The sequence below is a fragment of the Natrix helvetica genome (assembly GCF_964273705.1).
Source record: "Natrix helvetica genome assembly, chromosome: 6".
Classification (NCBI taxonomy): Eukaryota; Metazoa; Chordata; class Lepidosauria; order Squamata; family Natricidae; genus Natrix; species Natrix helvetica.
This window is the reverse complement of record NC_138553.1, coordinates 78,759,669-78,781,001: the sequence shown is the minus strand read 5'-3', so window position 1 is coordinate 78,781,001 and position 21,333 is coordinate 78,759,669. Positions and strand designations below refer to the sequence as shown.

The following is a 21,333-nucleotide window of genomic DNA, read 5'->3' as shown; positions in this document are numbered from 1 at the left end:
ATTTATATTTATATTTATATTTATATTTATATTTATTATTTATTTACATTATTATTTATATTATTTATATTTATTTACATTATTATTTACATTATTATTTACATTATTATTTATATTTATATTTATATTTATATTTATATTTATATTTATATTTATATTTATATTTATATTTATATTTATATTTATATTTATATTTATATTTATATTATTATTTATATTTATATTTATATTTATATTTATATTTATATTTATATTTATATTTATATTTATATTTATATTTATATTTATATTTATATTTATATTTATATTTATATTTATATTATTTATATTTATATTATTATTTATATTATTATTTATATTATTTATATTTATTTACATTATTATTTATATTTATATTATTATTTATATTTATACTATATTATACTATACTATTATATTATTATTATATATATAATAAGACACCCCTAACACCCTTCGGGGTGTGTGTTCTGTTAAGATACAGCCTCTTGTGCCTTAAAATGGCTTCTACTGTACTGCAGTAAAATATCTTCTACTCTATAGCTCAGTGGAGTTGCCATGGTAATGACTTCACAGTACTCCACGAGGGGGCTCCCTCAGGTAAGGGGGAAAATCCAACATTAGAAATTAGACTGCAGGCAACCGGCAGTCAGCAGAATTAGCCTGCAGTACTGCATTCTAACCACTGCAGTGCCACCGCGCCTCTTTTATGTTTTCCCTTCCTTTAGAAAACTGCAGAAATATCAGATGAAGTATTCCAACAACGTTGCGATCAAGGACAGCATTCAGAGTGATGTCTGCAAGGTTTATCAGACCGTCCAGGACATGAAGGAGAAACGGGAGCAGCAGCTGATGGATGTCGAACGGCTGACCAACACGCTCACCCGGATCGAGGAGGAAATGGTCCAGTTGCGTAAGACATACGAGAAGGCTGTCCAACGGCGAAATGAAAGGTACGGAGACGGGCCCTTGAATGCCTTCGTTGGCAGAGTTATACCGGGAGTCCATTTGTTTGGAGATGGAACAAAAACGGAGAACAAAAAAATAGCAGCCGTTCTGTGTTTAATTATTTTGATTCCCAAAATCGGGTTGATATCTTAGCCCAATGATGGTGAACCTTTTCAGCACTGAGTGTCCAAACCGGAAGGTCCGTGCTTGTGTGCGCCAGAGCGCCAGAAATGCGAAGACCAGCTGGCCGGCATGCGCATGCCTGGCTTTTGGCCATTTTCAGGCCGTATTCTGGGCCGTTTTCTGGGCCGTTTTTTAATTGTTTCCATGGCCGTTTTGGGCCATTTTCAGCCTGTTTTTCAGGCCATTTTCAGGCTGTTTTGAGGCTATTTTCAGGGCATTTTTAAAATCATTTCCATAGCCGTTTTGGGCCATTTTCAGCCTTTCAAGCCACTTTTGGGCCATCTCAGGCTGTTTTGGGGCCATTTTCAGGCTTTTTTTAAAGGCCATTTTCAGGCCGTTTTTAGGCCATTTTTGGGGCCATTTTCAGGCTGTTTTCCAGCACTCCGGTACCCGCAAAGACCAGCAGCCAGCGTCCATGTGCTCACCAGAAACCAGAAGAGCAGCTGGCGATGGTGCCCATGCCCATAGAGTTGACTCTGCATGCCACCTCTGGCACGTGAGCCTTAGGTTCGCCATCGCAGTTTTAGCTGATACCCTGAAATTATTCTTGAATATACAAAATGTAAAGGGAGAGAAAGCAATACCTTTTAATTAAAGCATCTTTGATTTTACTGGCAATAAATGTAATGTTAAGGCAGGTCGTCCTCAACTAACGACCACAACATTTCTGTGTTAAGCGAGACGTTTCTTAAGTGAGCTTTGCCCCAAGTTTACGACCTTTCCTGCCACTGAATCACTGCAGGTGTTACTGTACATTAGAAACATGGCTGCTAAGTGAATCCGGTGACTTGTGAGAAGGTTGTAAAAGGGGAACACATCCCCACGAGACACTGCGGCCGTCATAAATATGAGTCAGTTGCCAACTGTCTCATCATGTGATCACGGGGATGGTACAACGGTCGTAAGTGTGGAAAATGGTTATAAGTCGCTTTGTTTCAGTGCCGTTGTAACTTCAAATAGTCCCTAAATAAACTCTTATTAATTGAGGACCACCTGTACAGAAAATGTAGCTTAATAAGTATCATTCTTGTCCTTTGTTAATTTGATTCAGTTTTGAAGATGAATATAGATGGGTTAATTTCCAAATAAGCATTTGTAAGAGTGCACCGTTGAAATCATTTGTGGATGGTGTGTGATTGCACTATAATACAATCTGCATAACTCCGTGGCAATAATACTGAATGATTTATTTGATTTATTCATTAGAGTTTTATCCCGTCTTTATTATTTGAGAGGCAGACATTTGCTTTTAATAATTTGCCTTTAAAAGACTAATAAAGAATGTGCTTTTAGGTGTATTTGAAGTAGTCACTTCTGTGACTCTTCTTAAAGATAGGAATTGATTTCTAAGCAATAGGGAATTATATTTTAATGAACAATTTGTTCAGAGATTGAACAAAAAACTAATGAAGAACCAAAAATATTACTCATGCTGTTTTTAATTATTTCGACTCCCAAAATACACTTGATATTCTAGCCGACGCCCAGAAATTATTCTTGAATATACAAAATGTAAAGAAAGAGAAAATAACACCTTTTAATTAAAATATTTTCAATTTTACTGACAATAAATGTACCGTTAATCCAGATAGTCCTTCAATTATGACCAAAATTGAGCCCCCAATTTCGGTCGTTAAGTGAGACATTTGTTAAGTGAGTTTTGCCCCATTTTAATGACATTTCTTGCCACAGTTGTTAAGCGAATCACTGCAGCTGTTAAATTAGTAATCTGGCTGTTAAGTGAATCTGACTTCCCCATTGATTTGGCTTGTTAGAAGATCGCAAAAGGCGATCACATGACTCTGCGACGCGGCAACCGTCATAAATATGAGTCAGTTGCCAAGCATTTCAATTTTGATCTCATGCGACTGTGGGGAATGCTGCAAAGGTTGTAACTGTGAAAACGCTTTTTTGAGAGCCATTGTAACTTTTGAACAGTCACTAAATGAACGGCTGTAAGTCGAGGACTGCCTGTATTCCGCTTGACGTGAAGCTCACAGCGAATCAGAACTTTTATAATGTACTTTTACCGTCCTTCCTTCATTACAGTGGCGTTCAGCTTATTGAGCGGGAAGAAGAAGTCTGCATTTTTTACGAAAAAATAAACATTCAGGAAATGATGAGCCGAAACGGCGACATCGAGATCAATGTGATGGATGAGAAGATACGCTATCTCAAACTGAAGATGATCGAGAAAAAGAGGCAGATTGAATTGTCTGTCAAAATGTTGCCCACCAAGAGGTCCCTTGATGCTGATTTGGTGGTCCTCCAAATTCAGGTATGCAAGCGAAGAGGCATTTTCCCACGTGGGACTTTTGCTTTAAATGTTAAGACGATAAGCTAAAATTTCTCTCTCCAATAACTGGATGGGAAGCTTCTTGCTGGTTGAGCTTCTCATAAACCTCGGCAGAGTTAGCGTTCAGAATGAACCTGGCCTCCTTCCTGCCTCGTCATTGTGAAGGAGGGAGTTCCATCCTGAGCTAATGAGGTGTGGATCGTCGGCTTTCCAAGCAGCATATTTCCGAATAAGCAGAAAATAAAACCCGAAAACATATTCTAATGAGCAACTTTAATATAAGATAAAATAAAATGCAAATCTTACTATCTAAATCTTACATTTTGGCAAGAGCTATGTTGCCCACCTCCTTCAGCAGGCGAACGGAAGATCAGAAGGGAAAATAAGTTGGAATGTGTATGAGCAGGCGCACTAAATCACTTGCAGATAAGAACTGGAGCATGCGTCGTAAATCTTCAGCACAGCTAGCAAACCAATTAACGCAGTGACAGTCATTTCTGGAGAAACGGGGACTTTATATCAGGGGTGGGTTGCTGCCAACATTACAGCCGGTTCGGTGCGGGCACACTTTTTGCACATAAATAGGTCTGCGTATGCGCAAAATGTTAAAGAATGAAAAAAAACATTCAATTTGTGCAATGAAAATTATTCAGAATGGAAAATCAAAATGGCGCTGCCGTAGGAGAACTGGTTCGGGGGCGTGGCAGACCTGGGTCGTTGCCGGTTCCAGTGACCCACACCGCAAAACCACTACAGGTTTGGCCGAATTGGTCCGAACCAATAGGAACCCACCACTGCTTTATACCAACCAATCATACTTCTCTTTTGAAGCCATCTTCTTAGGCTTCTTTTAGAGTAGGAGATGTTTAAATCTGGTCTATGGGGCCGGCCTGGAAATATCAAAGCATCAGTCTGCAAGTGCCTCTGCCGGCTAAAACGAGCCACACACGGCCCCTCCTGGGTCCGTTTTCAGCCTCCCCAGCCTCCAGCAGCACTCTGCCGGTGAGGCCTCCGGGCGGCCCATTTTTGGCTGGCAGAGTGTTGCTAGAAGCCAGGGAGGCTGAAAACGGGTTGTGTGCGCTTGTTTTTGGCCATCATAGTGCTCCTGGAGGCCAGGGAGGGCAAAAACGAGGTGCCTGTGACACCCCCATGCCCCGTTTTGGCTGGCGGGGTGCTGTAGGAGGTGTCTGTCCCATTTCCCTCCTTCCTGCTCCCCACTTCACCCGTTAGCTTGTGGAGAACACCGCTGTGGAGAACAATGCTGATCCGGCCCTCAATGAAATCCAACTTGACACCTCTGTTTAAGAGTTTCTCAATTCTGTCGGAACGGTTTTTTTAACTTGTTCATAAATTATCTTGGTTTAAGGTCTAAGCAGTAAGCTGGCCAAATATGTGGACAACGCTAGTATTTTAGGATGGTTATGATACAGAGTTCATAAACATCTGGCTAGTCTAAGTGAAGAGAAGGGCCAGCGGAGACATGATAGCAGTCTTCCAATATTTGACGGGTTGCTTGGAGGGATCTTGGAGTTTTAGTCGACAACCAGTTAAATATGAGCCAGCAGTGTGCAGCAGCAGCCAAAAAAGCCAATGCAATCCTAAATTGCATTAACAGAGGGATACAATCAAGATCAAGTTAGGTACTAATACTACACTTTGAAGCCTTAGTAAGAGCACACCTAGAGTACTGCATCCAGTTTTGGTCACCACGATGTAAAAAAGATGTCGAGACTCCAGAAAAAGTGCAGAAAAGAGCAACCAGAATGATTAGGGGACCGGGGACTAAAACAAACAATGAACTGTCATGGCTAGTCTAGTGAAAAGAAGGACCAGGGGAGACATGAGAGCAGTCTTCCAATATTTGAGGGGCTGCCACAGAGAGGAGAGGGGGGTCAAGCTATTTTCCAAAGGACCTGAAGGCCAGAGAAGGAATAACGGATGGAAACTGATCAAGGAGAGATTCAACCTGGAAAGAAGGAGAAATGTTCTGACAGTGAAAACAATCAATCCATGGAACAGAAGTTGCCTCCAGAAGTTGTGGGAGCTTCATCACTGGAGGCGTTCAAGAAGAGACTGGACTGACATCTGTCAGAAATGGTGTAGGGCTGTGATGGGAAACCTATGGCACCTGTACCAGGGGTGACACACCGAGCCCTGCGCCGTCGCCAGCTGCTGTTCTGGTTTCCAGCATCGGAGCACCAGAAAACGTTTTCAGGCTGTTGTGAGGCTGTTTTTCCAGGCCAAAAATGGTGCCAAAAATGTTCGCCATCACTAGTGTAGGATCTCCTGCTTGGGTGTGGGTTGGACTAGATGACCTACAAGGCCCCTTCCAACTCTGTTAGAATCTGTTAAGATATTTAAATTGGCTGAATGGTAGGTTGGGACACTTCCATAACGAGGTCAGACGGTCTAGATTTTTAAAAAATTGCCGCCTGCCCATCTCCATCCTCCAGCTAACTCAATTTTTGCTTACTTCCTTTGATCTGTTTTGCTTCTGTTTCCTCCCTCAGCGTCTCCCAACCGGGCTTGAGCGTAGAAATTAGGTTGATCATATATGAACTTCCCGAACCCAAGTGATCGAAGGGTTGCCTGGATTTCTGCAGGGCAGGGACGGTAGCCCCGTTGAAGGCAATACAGTCCTATTGAAAGCAATAGGAGAACGTGCCGCTACCGGACTGGCTAGTTTCCAAGGTGCCTGCCTGGTGGGGAGGCAGAAGACACACACTGAGCAGGAAGGAAGTGGGTAAAGGAGACAGTTGAGCTGACTGGCACTATCTCAGCCAGCCGGCCGGCCTCTCAACTTCCCTTCCCCATTGCCAGGTCAAATTTATTAAGGCATTTTTAAAAAGGAGGAGTCTGGAGGCTAAATCGTGTGATAAACATCAGCATGACTAGGTATGTCTGGTCCTGTAAGGGCAAACCTGTGGCATGCACTATGGGCACATGTGCCGTCGCCAGCTGCTCTTCTGGTTTCTGGCCAGCTGATCTTTGCAGGTGCCAGAGTGCTGGAAAACGGCCTCAAAAACAGCCTGGAAAACAGCCTGGAAAACAGCCAAAAAATGGTCCCAAAACAAAGCATGTGCGTGGGTTTCCAGTGCTTTCCAGTGCTTGCGCGCATGCAAAAACCAGCTGGCCAGCGTGCATGTGCGTGCCGGAAACTCAAAGACCAGCTGGCTGGCACGCGCAGGCAAATGCATGCATGCGCATTCCAGTTTGGCCACTCGGTGTCGAAAAGTTTCGCCATCTCTGGTCTAGTCTAACGAAGAGAAGAAATCGGGGTGACATGATAGCAGTCTTCCAGTCATTGAGGGGCTGTCACAGAGAGGAAAGGCTCGGCCTGATCTCCAAAGCCCCTGAAGGCAGGACAAGAAACAATGGATGGAAACTAATCAAGGAGAGAAGCAACCTAGAACTGAGGAGACATTTCCTGACAGGGAGAATGATGAATCTATGAAAAGGATTGTCCCAAAGGTGCTTTTTTCAGGAGGCAACTTGACTTCCTTGGGTTGTTTTTTTTATTTTTGGAAGAGGTTTCGCTTCTCATCCAAGAAGCTTCTTCAGCTCTGACAGAATAGTGGAGAATGGAAGGATTTATATTCCTGTCAGAGCTGAGAAGCGAAACACCTTCAAAAAAAAGAAAGGAAGGAAGGAAGTCTAGTTGCCTCCTGAAAAAGCACCTTTGGGGCAACTGTGACGTGGATGACGGAGAATCTCTACAGACTTTTCATAGTTTCCCTGCAGAAGTTGTGGGTGCTCCATCAACTGGAGATTTTTCAAGAGACTGGGCAGCCATTTGTCCAGAATGGTACAGAGCTGTGATGGCAAACCTGTGGCATGAGCCCTCTCTGTGGGCAAGTGTGCCTTCACCCGCTGCTCTTCTGGCTTCTGCTGCGCAGATGTGCGCCGGCCAACTGGTCTTCGTGGGCACCGGAGCTCCAGAAAATGGCATGAAAACAGCCCAGGAAATCGCCCCCCAAAATGGCCCCAAAAGCTGCCTGAAAGTACCCCAAAAACCGGACTGAAAATGGCCCATAAAATATCCAAAACCACCCAAAAGTGGTTTTTGCTTGAGCAGGGGATGGACTAAAGTAGTCCCAAAGTCCCTTCCAACTCTATTATCCTATGTTCTGTGATCAAGAAACTGACCTGTTACTCAAAAAGCTGAAAATCCGAGCTGCAAAAATGAAAAATGGACCAAACGGTAAATCTTGTCTTGATCAGGCTATAACCATTAAATCAGGGATGTCCAAACTTGCACACTTTTAAGACTTGGGGACTTCAACTCCCCAAATTCCCCAGTCAGCCAGCCGTGGCTGGCTGGGGGCCGATGTTGGAAACCCCTGCATTTAATGTTCACTCTTGTCTAGACAGAGGCCTCAATAGATTATGTTAGGAGTTTTTTGTGGCCGGCCATTGCTTCTGCCTGTACGTGGTGCATTTGCGGATTTCTCCTCTAGAAGTAGATCTTCGTGCCCCACAGACTGCTGCTCTGGAGAAGCTAATGTTTTGAGCAGGCTTTTGGAGGTTGTCCTTTCAGCAAGAGAAGAAAGCTCTGCATTTGGGGTGGATGAATCTTTTCTGCGTGAATCATAAAGCAGGGTCCGTTTCTGTTCAGAAGAGGAACTCTTTTAAGTTCCTTATTTGAGCTTTCATTTAAGAAAAACCACACACGCACCAAGTTGTCCTGTGTTATGATCCGTTGTGTAGAAACCATTCTAATATAAAACCTAAATGTACTTTCAACTCCTATTGCTGTCAAACAATGGGTCAGGTTCACCAAACAAATTCTACGGAAGACAAATTTTGTTTCGAATGTAAGCCTCGCTTTAAATAGTCAAGAATGGCTTGAATGTGGACAATCCTACTGGACCATCACTTAAATATGAGACAGCCGTATGCTGCAGCAGCTGCCAAAAAAAACACCAACACAGCTCTAGGCTGCATTATAGAATCAAGATCGCGTGAAGTGTTAATACCACTTTATAAGGCCTTGGCAAGGCCACACTGGGAATACTGCATTCAGTTTTGGTCACCACAATGTAAAAAAGATGTTGAGACTCTAGAACATGGGTGTCAAACTCAAGGCCTGGGGACCGGATCCTGCCCGCAAGGTGCTTAGATCCGGCCAGGGGAGCTGCCCTGGAAACAGTGAAGGACCGGCCCGCAGTGCCTCTGCCAGCGATTCCTCTGGCAGTTTTCCCTGGCAGAGGGTTGCGTGAGGCCATAACAGCTGAAAACGGAGCTTGCAAGGGCTGTGTGCGGCCCTCCTGGACTCCGTTTTCCCTGGCAGAGGGTTGCGGGAGGCCATCACAGCTGAAAACGGAGCTTGTGAGGGCTGTGTGCGGCCCTCCTGGACTCCATTTTCCCTGGCAGAGGGTTGCAGGAGGCTGTTGCAGCTGGAAACGGAGTTTGGGAGCCCGTTTTTGCTGGCAGCGCGCTCGGACCACCAAAGGCGCCCCGGACACGAGTGACATCGAGCTGGCCACACCCACCCAAGCCACGCTCACTACACCCACCCACCCAAAGGTCAAACCTTGATGCAGCCCTCAATGAAAACGAATTCGATGCCCCTGCTCTAGAAAGAGTGCAGAGAAGAGTAACAAAGAGGATTAGGGGACTGGAGGCTAAAACATACGAAGAATTGGATAGGTCTAGTCTAGTGAAAAGAAGGACTAGGGGAGACATGATGGCAGTCTTCCAATATCTCAGGGGTTGCCACAAAGAAGAGGGAGTCAAACTATTCTCCAAAGCACCTGAGGGCAGGACAAGAAGCAATGGGTGGAAACTAAACAAGGAGAGAAGCAATCTAGAACTAAGGGGAAACTTCCTAACAGTGAGAACAATTGTGGAACAGTAGAATAATTTGCCTCCAGAAGGTATGAGTGCTCCATCACGAGAGGTTTTTAAAAAGAGATTGGGCAAACACTTGTCTGGAACCGTATAAATTCTCCCGCTTGAGCAACGGGTTGGACTAGAAGACCTCCAAGGTCCCTTCCAATTCTGTTATTCTGTTGTCAGATCTTACCACTAAACGACACAAGAACGTGTAGGAAGTTAGCACCCACCCTTCTCCTAGAAGAATGAAATATCCTAGGAAATATTAAAAAGGCAGAATATTATACTTCCCTGGATAAGAAATGGAGAAACATGTTTTTAGGTAGGAAACAAAGTCACTCCTAACAGCCCCAATCTTTGTCAATGGGCCATTAAAAGGCCTGAGCCGGTCTGCTCTACATAACAAAGATCTCCCCCCCTTCAGTTCCAGGGTGATGGGATTAAGGCATGATAGTATTAGCCCTTTACTCAACACAGGGCACCTGGGAAGAAGCAATGCTCAACCAAACTTGGACTCAAAGCACAGCCTACAGAGTTGCCCCTGCATAGTTCGATGGGAGTCTGACCACCAATCAGAATACAAGCTCAAGATCAAAGGCCAGAGAGGGCATAAAACCAGGGACTTTCAGCATCTCTCTCTCCCTTTTTTCTTCTTCACCCAACATCTGGAAGCATCTGATCCCCCTTTTCTGTTCAGCAGCTCAAGCCATGGGATCCTGTCCACCATTAAACCATCTTTCCAAGCAGCCTCCATGTTCCCAGTCTCTTTTTCCCCACTTGGAACTGAACCCAGAAGGACGTTTCTCCCAACAAAATATTGTGAGCTGCCTTCCTGTAGGGCCATCCCTTTCTTTCTGAAAATGCATGCTTGCTTTTGATCTTATCAGCAAACAGCAATTTTTCCCCTTATGGCATTTTCTTTTATTCATTCCCATATTGAGTTTTTACTTTAGACTTATGTTTTAATAGTAAAAAAAAAGGACAAACTAAACTAAAGCACAAAGCCACCACTCTGCTTGTTTGTTTGTTTTAATCAGCCAAACGTTAAGCTCCATTGACAATTTATGAAGCACATTAAACCTTTGCTTTGGTTACCATCTTCTAAACACGTTCCTTATTTATTGGCTGCGTAACCTTTGAACATTTAACGTTTTCTCTGGCAAAAGATGTGAACAAAACGTACTTCAATTGGCCTATGACTTTTAGTACACCCCGTAGCTGTGTTTTTATTTACCCACTAAACTTGCTTGATATACTGAAACTGTTTGCAGTGCATTTTGAAATGGAGACCTTAACCCGGCATTTTTAAAGGCAAGGAAAGCGCACTGTTTGAAATTAACAGCAGTTAAAAGCTTTTAAGCAATATGGATTTTAAAGGCTTCTTTGAAAGTTGAGAAAGGACCTCCTGTCAGGCCTGCAATCTTTTCCTTTTTTTGGACTTTAGGCCTGCCACACTTTCTATTATTCTATTATGCATTTTCTACTGTGGGAAAATAAGAGGGGGGATTGTACGGAGTTGAGTGATATGTAGCCATAACAACATTCTTTCTAGAAAGCCAAGGTCATCCTTTGTCTCTACACCTGGCCGGAACTGGATGGGTGGAAATGCCAGCGTGGCAGAGGAAGATTGGACCATGTGATGGACTTGTGGGTGTGTGGGGCAGGATCTTGAACTTTCAACTGAGTGGGGAAAACCGGGAAGCTTTCAGATTCGGCTTTTCCCAGATGTGCCAACATGGCTCTCTTAATAAATTGGAATTTTATGGAATCCTTTGCCTCGGACTCTGATTTTCTTTTGCAAATGCCCGTGGAGCCACCTTGGAACGATTGAAAGGACTATGTTGTGGACTGGAGATCTATCTCCAGTCTACGACTCAGTCCTTTCAGCAGTTCCCAGAAGGCTCCACACCCATTTGCACCACTCATCACCCATTTGCACCACTTACCTGTGGGGACACAGGTAAACTTCCAGGTGGCCTCAACGATTCTCTAAAAGGATGCAAATGACCAGCAAGGAATATCAATCCTTCCATTCCCAACCATCCAGTCAGAGCTGAAGAAGCTTCTTGGATGAGAGGCGAAACGACTTCAAAGAAAAACCAGAAAGGCCAGTTGCCTCTCAAAAAAAAGCACCTTTGGGACAACCGGAACCTGGATGACTGAGGATCGCCATAGACTTTGTCAGTGAGTTTTTACTGAGTCGTTTCATAAATGTGCTCTGGATATAACGTACAGGATGGCAGGGACCAGTGACAGTATGTGTAAACATTCTATATTGCCGTCCTGCCGTACATTTAAGTGTTTGCCGAAACGATAACCACATCCTGTTATTTGGAGGTACATGCACTTTTCCCCCACTTAACCCTTTGCATTTTGTAGCATGAAGTGTCCCATTTGTCGGTTGCGAATCATCACAAACAGTGGTCATTTTCCTGAAATGTGGCTGTCCAGCCAATTTTTTTCAAACAAAATGTTCTCGGGAAGGGACATCTTTTTTTAAAAAAAACCTTATTTTCCCACATTCGATCTCTCCTTCTCTTTTAAGCAATTTTGCTGAGGTTCTAATTGTTTTGTGGGGGGCGGGGGGGGGGGACTTTACACCTTTTTCCTGTTGTGATGCAAGTGAACTGCTGAGAACAGGAAGCAAGAGAATGGTGTAACTTTGCAAGAGAAAAAAAAGAGAAGTTGTAGCTTCAGAGAATGAATCACCTGCTGATTCTTTTGAGGAAATGCTGTTTTTTGTGGCTGCGGCCTGTTTTCTTAGAATTTGTTGTGCAAAAAAAAAAAAAACCCAGAAAGAGAGAGAGAGAGAGAGAGAGAATAAAGAGAAAGAAAGAAAGACAGAGAAAGGAAGAAAAAGAGAGAAAGGGAGAAGGAAAATGAAAAAAGAGAGAAAAGGAGAGAAAGAAAGAAAGAAAGAAAGAAAGAAAGAAAGAAAGAAAGAAAGGAAACAAAATAAAGAAAGAAAGAAAAGGGGAGAAACAGAGAGAAAGAAAGAGAGAAAAAGAGGAAAGAAAGAAAAAGAAAGAAAGGCAGAGAAAGGGAGAAAAAGAAAATAAAGAGAAAGAGAAAGGGAGAAAGAGAAAAAGGGAGAAAATGAAAGAGAAAAAGGGAGAAAGGGAGTGAGAGAGCAAGCAAGAGAGAAAGAAAACAGAAAAAGGGGGAAAAGAAAGAAAGAAAGAAAAAGAAAATAAAAGGGAGAACGAAAAAGCAAGAAAGAGAGAAAGGAGAGAAAGAAAAAAGGGAGAAACAGGAAGTGAGAGAGAAAGAAAGAGGGAGAGGGAGAAAGAAAATAAAGAGAAAAAAGAAATAAAAGCAGAGAAAGGGAGGAGAAAGAAAAAGAAAGGAAGAGAAAGAGAGAGAACGAGAAAGAAAATGAAACAAAGAAAGAAAAAGGGAGAAAGGAAGCAAAAGAGCAAGAGAGAGAAAGAAAAGAGAGAGAAGGGGAGAAAGAAAGAAAGAAAACAAAGAGAAAGCAAGAAAGAGAAAGCAAGAAAGAGAGAGAGGAGAGAAAGAAAAAGGGAGAAACAGAAAGAAAGAGAAAAAGTGGGAGAAAGAAAAAAGAGAAAGAAAGAAAGGCAGAGAAAGGGAGAAAGAAAGGAATAAAGAAAAAGGGAGAAAGAAAAAAAATGAAAGAATAAGAAAAAGGAGAGAAAAAGAAAAGAAAGAGAAAGTGAGAAAGAGAAAGGAAAGAAATAAAGTGATAGAAAATAAAGAGAGAAAGGGAGAAAGAGAAATAGAGGAAAGAAAAGGAAGAAAAAGGGAGAAACAGACAGAGAACGAGAGAAGGAAAGAAAAAGAAAGAGTTAGGTCCAGTTAGTCTGTGAAAGAGAATCTTTAATTTTTCTAGGATTTTGTAATGATGATGAATACAACTGCTCCTTTACCAAACTGCTGCTTTGGATCCATTTGTTGATCTTTTTCTTAAAACAGTTTTCCCAGTGCAAAGACAGAATTAAAAGCCTGGAGAAGCTGTTTACAGACCCGGATCGAGAAAACAGAGTACGAGCGTTGCCTGGGAAGGACCCCTCCATACAAGAGCTCTTCAAAAAGATAGAAGAGGTAATGTCCATCCTGCCAGAAAAAACCCTTCTGGCAAATAACCCTGTTTCCATATTAAGTGGATTTTTTTTAAAAAAAAAGGGGGTGGGGAGAAACCTTGACAAATGCATAAAACCCACAAAAATCCTTCCCAAAAAAACAATATTCCCATGCCGTATCTTCCCACTGGATATTCGCGTCCTCCTACGACATCAGCTAGCATGGATGACGTTACCTAGTTTGGTCACGAAACGTCTGCAAGAAAAGCCACCACGTTCGGAGACACCTCCCCCCCCCAAGGACCAAAATGATGGGGCTCCTCCACATCTCCCACTTTTCCCACGCATAATCCCAGCATGGACGGGTAAATCAGAGGGCCAAAGGGTGGGCCCTCGGCAGTCCCCTCCCCCCCCATCACTGCAGGCTCCTCAACTGCCATTCCATTTTCCAGAGGAAATTAGGATATCCCCAAAATTGGATCTTTGGTTAGCGGTATGCTATTGCGAAACCAGAAGGCGGTCGTGATTGGAACATGGCTAAAAGTCAGGCTTCTTCGCAATTATGTAGGGGAATGGGGATGGGGATGGGATAGAATAGAAAATAGAATTAGTATTTATCTGCTTTTATACAGAATAGAATAGAATAGAATTAGTATTTATCTGCTTTTGTACAGAGCATAAAAAAGAATAAGAAAAAATAAGAATTCGTATTTATCTGCTGTTGTACAGAATAGGATAGAATAGGAATTAGTATTTATCTGTTTTTATACACAGCATAAAAAAGAATAAGAAAAAATAAGAATTCGCATTTATCTGCTGTTATACAGAATAGAATAGAATGTAGAATAGAATAGAATAGAATTCATATTTATCTGCTGTTATACAGAATAGAATTCGTATTTATCTGCTTTTATAGAGAGCATAAAAAAGAATAAGAAAAAATAATAGAATTCATATTTATCTGCTGTTATACAGAATAGAATTCGTATTTATCTGCTTTTATAGAGAGCATAAAAAAGAATAAGAAAAAATAATAGAATTTGTATTTATCTGCTGTTATACAGAATAGAATTCGTATTTATCTGCTTTTATAGAGAGCATAAAAAAGAATAAGAAAAAATAATAGAATTTGTATTTATCTGCTGTTATACAGAATAGAATTCGTATATCTGCTTTTATAGAGAGCATGAAAAAGAATAAGAAAAAACAAGAATAGAATTCGTATTTATCTGCTGTTATACAGAATAGAAAATAGAACAGAGTAATAGAATAGAGAATAGAATAGAATCGAATAAGTATTTATCTGCTTTTATACAGACTAACTAGACTAGACTAGAAAATAGAATTTATCTGCTTTTATATGTTTGCTTTTTCTACAGTTGGAAATTCATCTGACTCGGAAAGAGGAAAGACTGCTGGAAAAGGAATTTATTTATGAGCAAGTTTCCCGAATGACGGAGAAAATCAGCGTCAAGGCAGAAAATGGCAAGGAGGAGACATTAATCCTGGCTAAAAAGGTAGGACGATTACAATTCGGTTTGATGACAACCGTTATCTATATAGGCGGTCCTCGACTTACGACCACAATCGAGCCCAAAATTTATGTGAGGCATTAGTGAGATTTGTCCCATTTTATGACTTGTCTTGCCACAGTGGTTAAGCAAATCACTGCCGTTTTTAATGGCCAGATGCCCTTCCTGTTGCCAGTGCTGAGTTTTGTTCGGCAGATATATTCTCATTGTGCCCAGAGAGAGAAATATCTGCCTCTGCCTAGGATCGAACTCACAGCCTCCTGATTGTGAGGCGAAAGCTTCACCTCTAGGCTGCCGCAACACTCACTGGACAACCCTTTGACTGGGGTGATATAAGGTCTCCAGAGGGTGGTGGGGTTGGACTAGAAGACCTCTGAGGTTCCTTCCAGCCCATCTGATTCCATGTTCTTTGTTGCTATGATTCCTTCCAGATGAACCAGCTGCAGGAGAAAATAAAGACCACGACGCAGAAGATCATGGCTCTCATTGCGGAGCTGTCCATGCACCAGGCCTTCGCCATTAAGCTGCAGCAGGAGATGCGGGACAAAGAGCAGATCATCCTGTGTGTCGTCTCCCGACTGGCGAAAGGGCTTCCTCCTCCAAAAGAAATCGAGCAGGACTGGCTGCGGGTGCTGCGAGACGAAAAAATGCACGAGCTGGCAAGCGAAGCCCGAGAAAAAGTAAGTCTCTCAACAAGCATGGGGAGGTAAGGGAAAAGGGAATGGAAGAGAAAGTGGAATGGAAAATGGAATGGAAGAGAAAGTGGAATCGGAAATGGAATGGAAGGGAAAATGGAAGAGAAAGTGGAATGGAAAATGGAATAGGAAATGGAGTGGAAGGGAATGGAAAATGGAACAGGAAATGGAAGGGAATGGAAAATGGAATGGAATAGGAAATGGAATAGGAAATGGAAGGGAATGGAAAATGGAATGGAATAGAAAGTGGAATGGAAGAGGAAATGGAATGGAAAATGGAATGGAATAGGAAAATGGAATAGGAAAATGGAATAGGAAGGGAAGGGAATGGAAAATGGAATGGAATAGAAAATGGAATCGGAAATGGAATAGGAAATGGAATGGAAAATGGAAGAGAAAATGGAATGGAAAATGGATTAGGAAGTGGAAGGGAAGGGAATGGAAAATGGAATGGAATAGGAAATGGAATAGGAAATGGAAGAGGAAATGGAATGGAATAGGAAATGGAATAGAAAATGGAATGGAATAGGAAATGGAATGGAAAATGGAATGGGAAATGGAATGGAAAATGGAATAGGAAATGGAATGGAAGGGAATGGAAAATGGAATGGAATAGGAAATGGAATAGAAAATGGAATGGAAAATGGAATAGAAAATGGAATGGAAAATGGAAAATGGAATAGGAAATGGAATGGAAGGGAATGGAAAATGGAATGGAATAGAAAATGGAATAGAAAATGGAATGGAATAGAAAATGGAATAGGAAAATGGAAGAGGAAATGGAATGGAAGGGAATGGAAAATGGAATGGAATAGAAAATGGAATAGAAAATGGAATGGAATAGAAAATGGAATAGGAAAATGGAAGAGGAAATGGAATGGAAGGGAATGGAAAATGGAATGGAATAGAAAATGGAATAGAAAATGGAATGGAATAGAAAATGGAATAGGAAAATGGAAGAGGAAATGGAATGGAAGGGAATGGAAAATGGAATGGAATAGAAAATGGAATAGAAAATGGAATGGAATAGAAAATGGAATAGGAAAATGGAAGAGGAAATGGAATGGAAGGGAATGGAAAATGGAATGGAATAGAAAATGGAATAGAAAATGGAATGGAATAGAAAATGGAATAGGAAAATGGAAGAGGAAATGGAATGGAATAGGAAATGGTATAGAAAATGGAATAGAAAATGGAATGGAATAGGAAATGGAATGGAAAATGGAATGGAACAGAACAGAATAGAAAATAGGATAGAAAATAGAAAGTAGAATAGAATAGAATATGGAAGTAGAGTAGAATAGAATACGGAAGATAATAGAAGGAAAAGCCTACCAGCTGATCTTCTTTTGTTGTCCTGAAGAGGAGAAAGGAGCTGGAAAGCAGGTGAGTGGGGTGGCGAGGGAGTGGGGATTTTGCAGTATCCTTCCCCTGCCATGCCCACAAAGCCACGCCCACAGAACCGGCAGTAAGTTTTTTGAATCCCACTACTGACTGAGACCTAATATTCTTCCAGCAGGCCCTGGAAGAAGAACAGGCTGCCCTGCCAACGGCCATCCACACTACGGCGGAGCAGCGCCCCAACGCCTACATTCCCGATGACGAAAATGTTCTCCCGCTACCGAGGCCTTACGGAGCACTGGCGCCGTTCAAACCGAGCGAGCCCAGTGCGAACATGAGGCACATCAGGAAGCCAATTGTGAGACCGATAGAAATCTGAGGGGCACAAGGTCTGTTGAAGTTCTCACTCTGAGAAATGGTCTATTTTTTCATTCGATTAAAAGAAGTTCCCGGGATGATAAGGGGCGGGCCTAAAAATGTATGTCTTAGTAGCTCAAGGAATGATTTTGCCTTCTTGAAACTTCCGGAAATTTGTAATGAAATAAATGTTGGGGAAAATATATATATATCTATATATCTAAAAATGTCTGCAGTTTCTTAAGGGTGTGGCAAATACCGTCATCATTACTACATGTGGAATGAAAACATTTTACACAATATTTGGAAGCCTTAGCTATTGTAAAGTCATCCAAACTGTGTTATGATTTTAACCTTCCATACTGTGATGACCCGGGACATGGCACAGAGGTAACCCAGGCAGCTGGCAGGTCAAAGCGCCCCTTTATTGCTCCAAATTTCCCCAAATGCTCCCATGTTTCTGGCAAGTCCAGAGCAAAGTGATCACATACACACACAGACACAGACACACACACATCTACACACTTCCAGCAGCCTTTGGCTGAAAATAGTCCACAATGGGAGCACAATGGCTGCAAAGCAAGAAAGCAGGGCAAGTTGGAAGCAAAGGAGCAAGGCAATTAATCCAAAAAGCTAGAAAGAATGCAAGGAATCCAGGAAAGTTTAAACGTCGGCACTCAACACTCCATGAATCCAGTGTTTGTTCCTGACAAATGCCCCTCCTCACAGTCTCAGTCCCCAGGTGTGCCTTGTGAAGTCGTCAGTCTGTGCTGTTCTTGCCTTCTCTCTACTCTCCATGCTCTTGGATCAGGAGGAGGTGGTCCTTGCTCATTGCCTAAGTTCTGTCTCTCATGTTCACTGCTTAGCCTCTTGTCGTCCTGTCCCCCCTTCCTCCCTGCCTACAAGCCATCCCAATCCTGAAAGGCCTGGCTTGACTGGGCCTGTTCCTCCCCATTTTCCTCTGAAGCCAACAAAGCTGCATCTTCAATCTCTGTCAACTCCATTTTCCTCTGCAGATTTAGGCTCTGACGGGGGAATGACACATATACTCATTTATAAACATGGGTTAATTTTCAGATTCTTGTTACCGACAAAGAGTAGGAGACTCTTTCAGGGCGTAAGTAAACATCTCAAAGCAGAGTGAGGCTGTGCATTAAACACTTCATAAATCTTAATATTCGTATTAAGGATGGAAACTTCATTCCCCAGCGGTTAGAGAAATGTTAACATTTAAACAGGAAAAGAGACGTAAGAACATTGGAAGTCAAAAGATTAAAGACGCTGAGCTGGTCAGCTGGAGAGCTGACAGCCTGGGTTTGAGACCTGAGCATGCAGGACAGGGTGAGTTCCTGTTCCTTGCTCCAGCTCCTGCCCATCTAGCAGTTCGAAGGTATGAAAATGCGAGTAAATAAATAGGTACCACTTCAATGGGAAGGTAATAGTTTTCCATGCACTTTGGTATATAGTTATACCGGCCACATGGCCATGGAAGCATCTTTGGACAATGCTGGCCTCCCTCGGCTAAGAAACAGAGATAAATCAGTAGAGTTAGACACAACTGGACAGGGTTAATTCACTTAACAACTGTGTGGTGAATTTAACAACTGCAGGGATTCACTTAACAATTGCGGCAAGAAAGGTGGTAAAATGGGGGATATTCACTTCAATGTCTCACTCAGCAACAGAAATTGTGAGCTCGATGGTGGTCATAACTCAAGGACTACCCGTACAGCAGAAATGTTGAAATGAATTTGCTAAAGTAGCAGTTTAACTCTCACTGCAAGAGCATCAAAACATCAAGATGGCAGCCGCAATGTAAGTTAAAGCCACATTAAAAAGGGGGGTGGGATCTTAAACGCTAAGCCTGGCGACCCTATGGCACGCAGAGCCATCTCTCCGGGCACGCCAGTTGTTGCCCATTGCTCTTCCGGGTTCCGGTGCTGGTCTTTGCATGAGCATACGCACCAGGAAATGGGAATATCAGGTGACCAGCATGCATACGCACATCAGAAACTGGAAGCTCAGCTTCCGGGAGAACGCATGCGCACTGGGGAACTACTCTTTCGGTTTCCAGCGCTTCTAAACGTGCGTGAGCTCCCGGTTTTTTTTAAAAAAACCCTCTACTTCCAAATCTATACATTTATTTCCATTTACAGAAAAGTTTCGGTTTTTCAATTGCAATATTGCAATATAAAAATATTGTATTATCTCATATATACATAATATAATAGCTGCCAACTCCTTATTGCTCCGTTGTATTATTCAATTGTTTAGGTAGGGATTTAAACGCTAACATCGGCACATCTGATGCCAACATTTGCTCTGAATTATTTAATCCTATCTTTGCAATTGCTCAGAAGCGCAATTGCTTTTGGGGGAAGGGGGCCCCTCAATGGCCTGTTCTATTAACAATAAATACCGCGTTGAATTCAGATCAAGTTCATTCTTGTAATGTTACAGCGAGACGACTCCCATTCATTTTAATATTGGATTATAAAAAAAATCATTTCGGAATATTTCAGTGCGCCTATCGTAACGAGGCACAAAACATTTGAAGCACAGACTCTCTTCTGAATTCCAAAACACCCTTTTTTTCTAATTTAAAAAAAAAGTTTTTTTTTTTTTTAATATTTGGAACGAGCCATTTCCAGGGGAGGTTTGAAAATGAAAAGAAAAAAGCATCTGAATGTAAAATATTTTGCATTCAGAACAATTTGCACATCCAGTAGTTGGCCGTTTTTAAAAGCCAGTCATTACAATGAAGTCAGCAGTAAGCAGAAGTTGTGATATTTCTTTCGGATGGAATATTGCAGCTTCGTATCCGTTGTCTTCTCGGGAATTCTTTATGTTGAAAGGCACAAAATGGATTCATAATTCTGTCGCAGTTCGTTAAATAAATTAAAGGCCTAAGAGTGTTGTAGTATGCTTCAGGGCCATCTCTTCAACCAATCTTGCGTTCATGTTGGTTTCTTCCAGAGAAGCTGCCCATCCTAGGAAAAGATCATGCAGAGAAATATGAATATTATGGGATGGAAGTTGATCACTGGTTTCATTAGTAAAACTAAAACGGCTAATTTCGGATTGCAATTATGTTGCCTTTTTAACCTACCGTATGTTTTCGGAGTATAAAACGCACCTTTTTTTCCCCTGAAAGAGGGTGAAAATTTGGGTGTGTCTTATACACTGAATGTAGCCCCACCCAGCATCCCCCACCCTTTGGCCTCTGCCTCCCAGCAGTTTACCTCTTTGCAGCAAATGGGGAAACTGGGGCTTGCAGAGGCTGCAATAGTCTACAGTAATCCCTGCATCCTGAAACAGCTGATGATCAGGAGGAGCAAATTGCTGGGAGGCAGAGGCAGATTTTTTTTTCCTTGTGCTAATCAGGCTGTTTGCTGCAAGGAGGTAAGTCAATAACTATAAATGCTTATAGAATGTTCAAAGACTTTTTTTAAAGGCTGCTTTATTATTGTTCTAGACAGCTTCTTCATTTCTAACAAAATGAAGTTTTTAAAATAAATGTTTGATCTGAAGAGGCCCGGTGCTATTGTATCTTCTTTTAAACAGCAGGGAATAACTATACTTCCAGAAAGCACATCAATTTTAACAACATCTGTACAAGTATAGTCTGAAATGTAACACCACAAACAGTGTATATTGTCTGGACTGTTTGCTGTTTGTTGCAAGGAGGCAAATTGCTGGGAGGCAGAAGCAGATTTTTTTGCTTTGTTTTCCTCCCCAAAAGCTAGGTGCGTCTTATACTTCAGAGCGTCTTATACTCCAAAAAATATGGTATATCAGGAGCATCAAACTCAATTTCATTGAGAACCACATCAGGACTGTGACTGATCTCCAGGGAGGGGAGGCGTGGCTGACTGGCTGGGTGTGGCTAGCTTGACGCCACTCACTGGGTGTGGCCGACTGGGTGGGCGTGGCCAGTTGGGTGGGTGCAACCACCTTGATACCACTCCCCAAACTGCTGGCCCGATGTTTCCTCTTCGCAATGGGTAGAATGCGCTGAAGCGATGCGGGTGGGCGCTTACAATTTCCAAGATGGTCACGCGGGCCGGATGAGGCCCGCAGGCCTTGAG

At 42.3% G+C, this 21,333-nt stretch overlaps 2 protein-coding genes across 3 annotated transcripts in view; one reads left to right on the top strand and one right to left on the bottom strand.

Annotated features, from left to right (window-relative positions):
* Nucleotides 1-17,436, top strand: part of CCDC146 (coiled-coil domain containing 146) — a 96,568-nt gene extending 79,132 nt beyond the window's left edge. The window contains exons 14-19 of the mRNA XM_081957100.1: nt 747-971; nt 3,199-3,427; nt 13,214-13,342; nt 14,700-14,837; nt 15,284-15,532; nt 17,064-17,436. Of these exons, the coding sequence (XP_081813226.1) occupies nt 747-971; nt 3,199-3,427; nt 13,214-13,342; nt 14,700-14,837; nt 15,284-15,532; nt 17,064-17,267 (1,174 nt within the window). The 3' untranslated portion in view covers nt 17,268-17,436. The remainder of the gene's footprint in view (nt 1-746; nt 972-3,198; nt 3,428-13,213; nt 13,343-14,699; nt 14,838-15,283; nt 15,533-17,063) is intronic.
* A 2,416-nt stretch (nt 17,437-19,852) lies between these two features.
* GSAP (gamma-secretase activating protein) overlaps nt 19,853-21,333 on the bottom strand; it is a 59,068-nt gene continuing 57,587 nt past the window's right edge. For both annotated transcript variants that reach the window (XM_081957958.1, XM_081957957.1), the window contains exon 31: nt 19,853-20,235. In XM_081957958.1, coding sequence (XP_081814084.1) covers nt 20,144-20,235 — 92 coding nt within the window. In that variant the 3' untranslated portion in view covers nt 19,853-20,143. The remainder of the gene's footprint in view (nt 20,236-21,333) is intronic.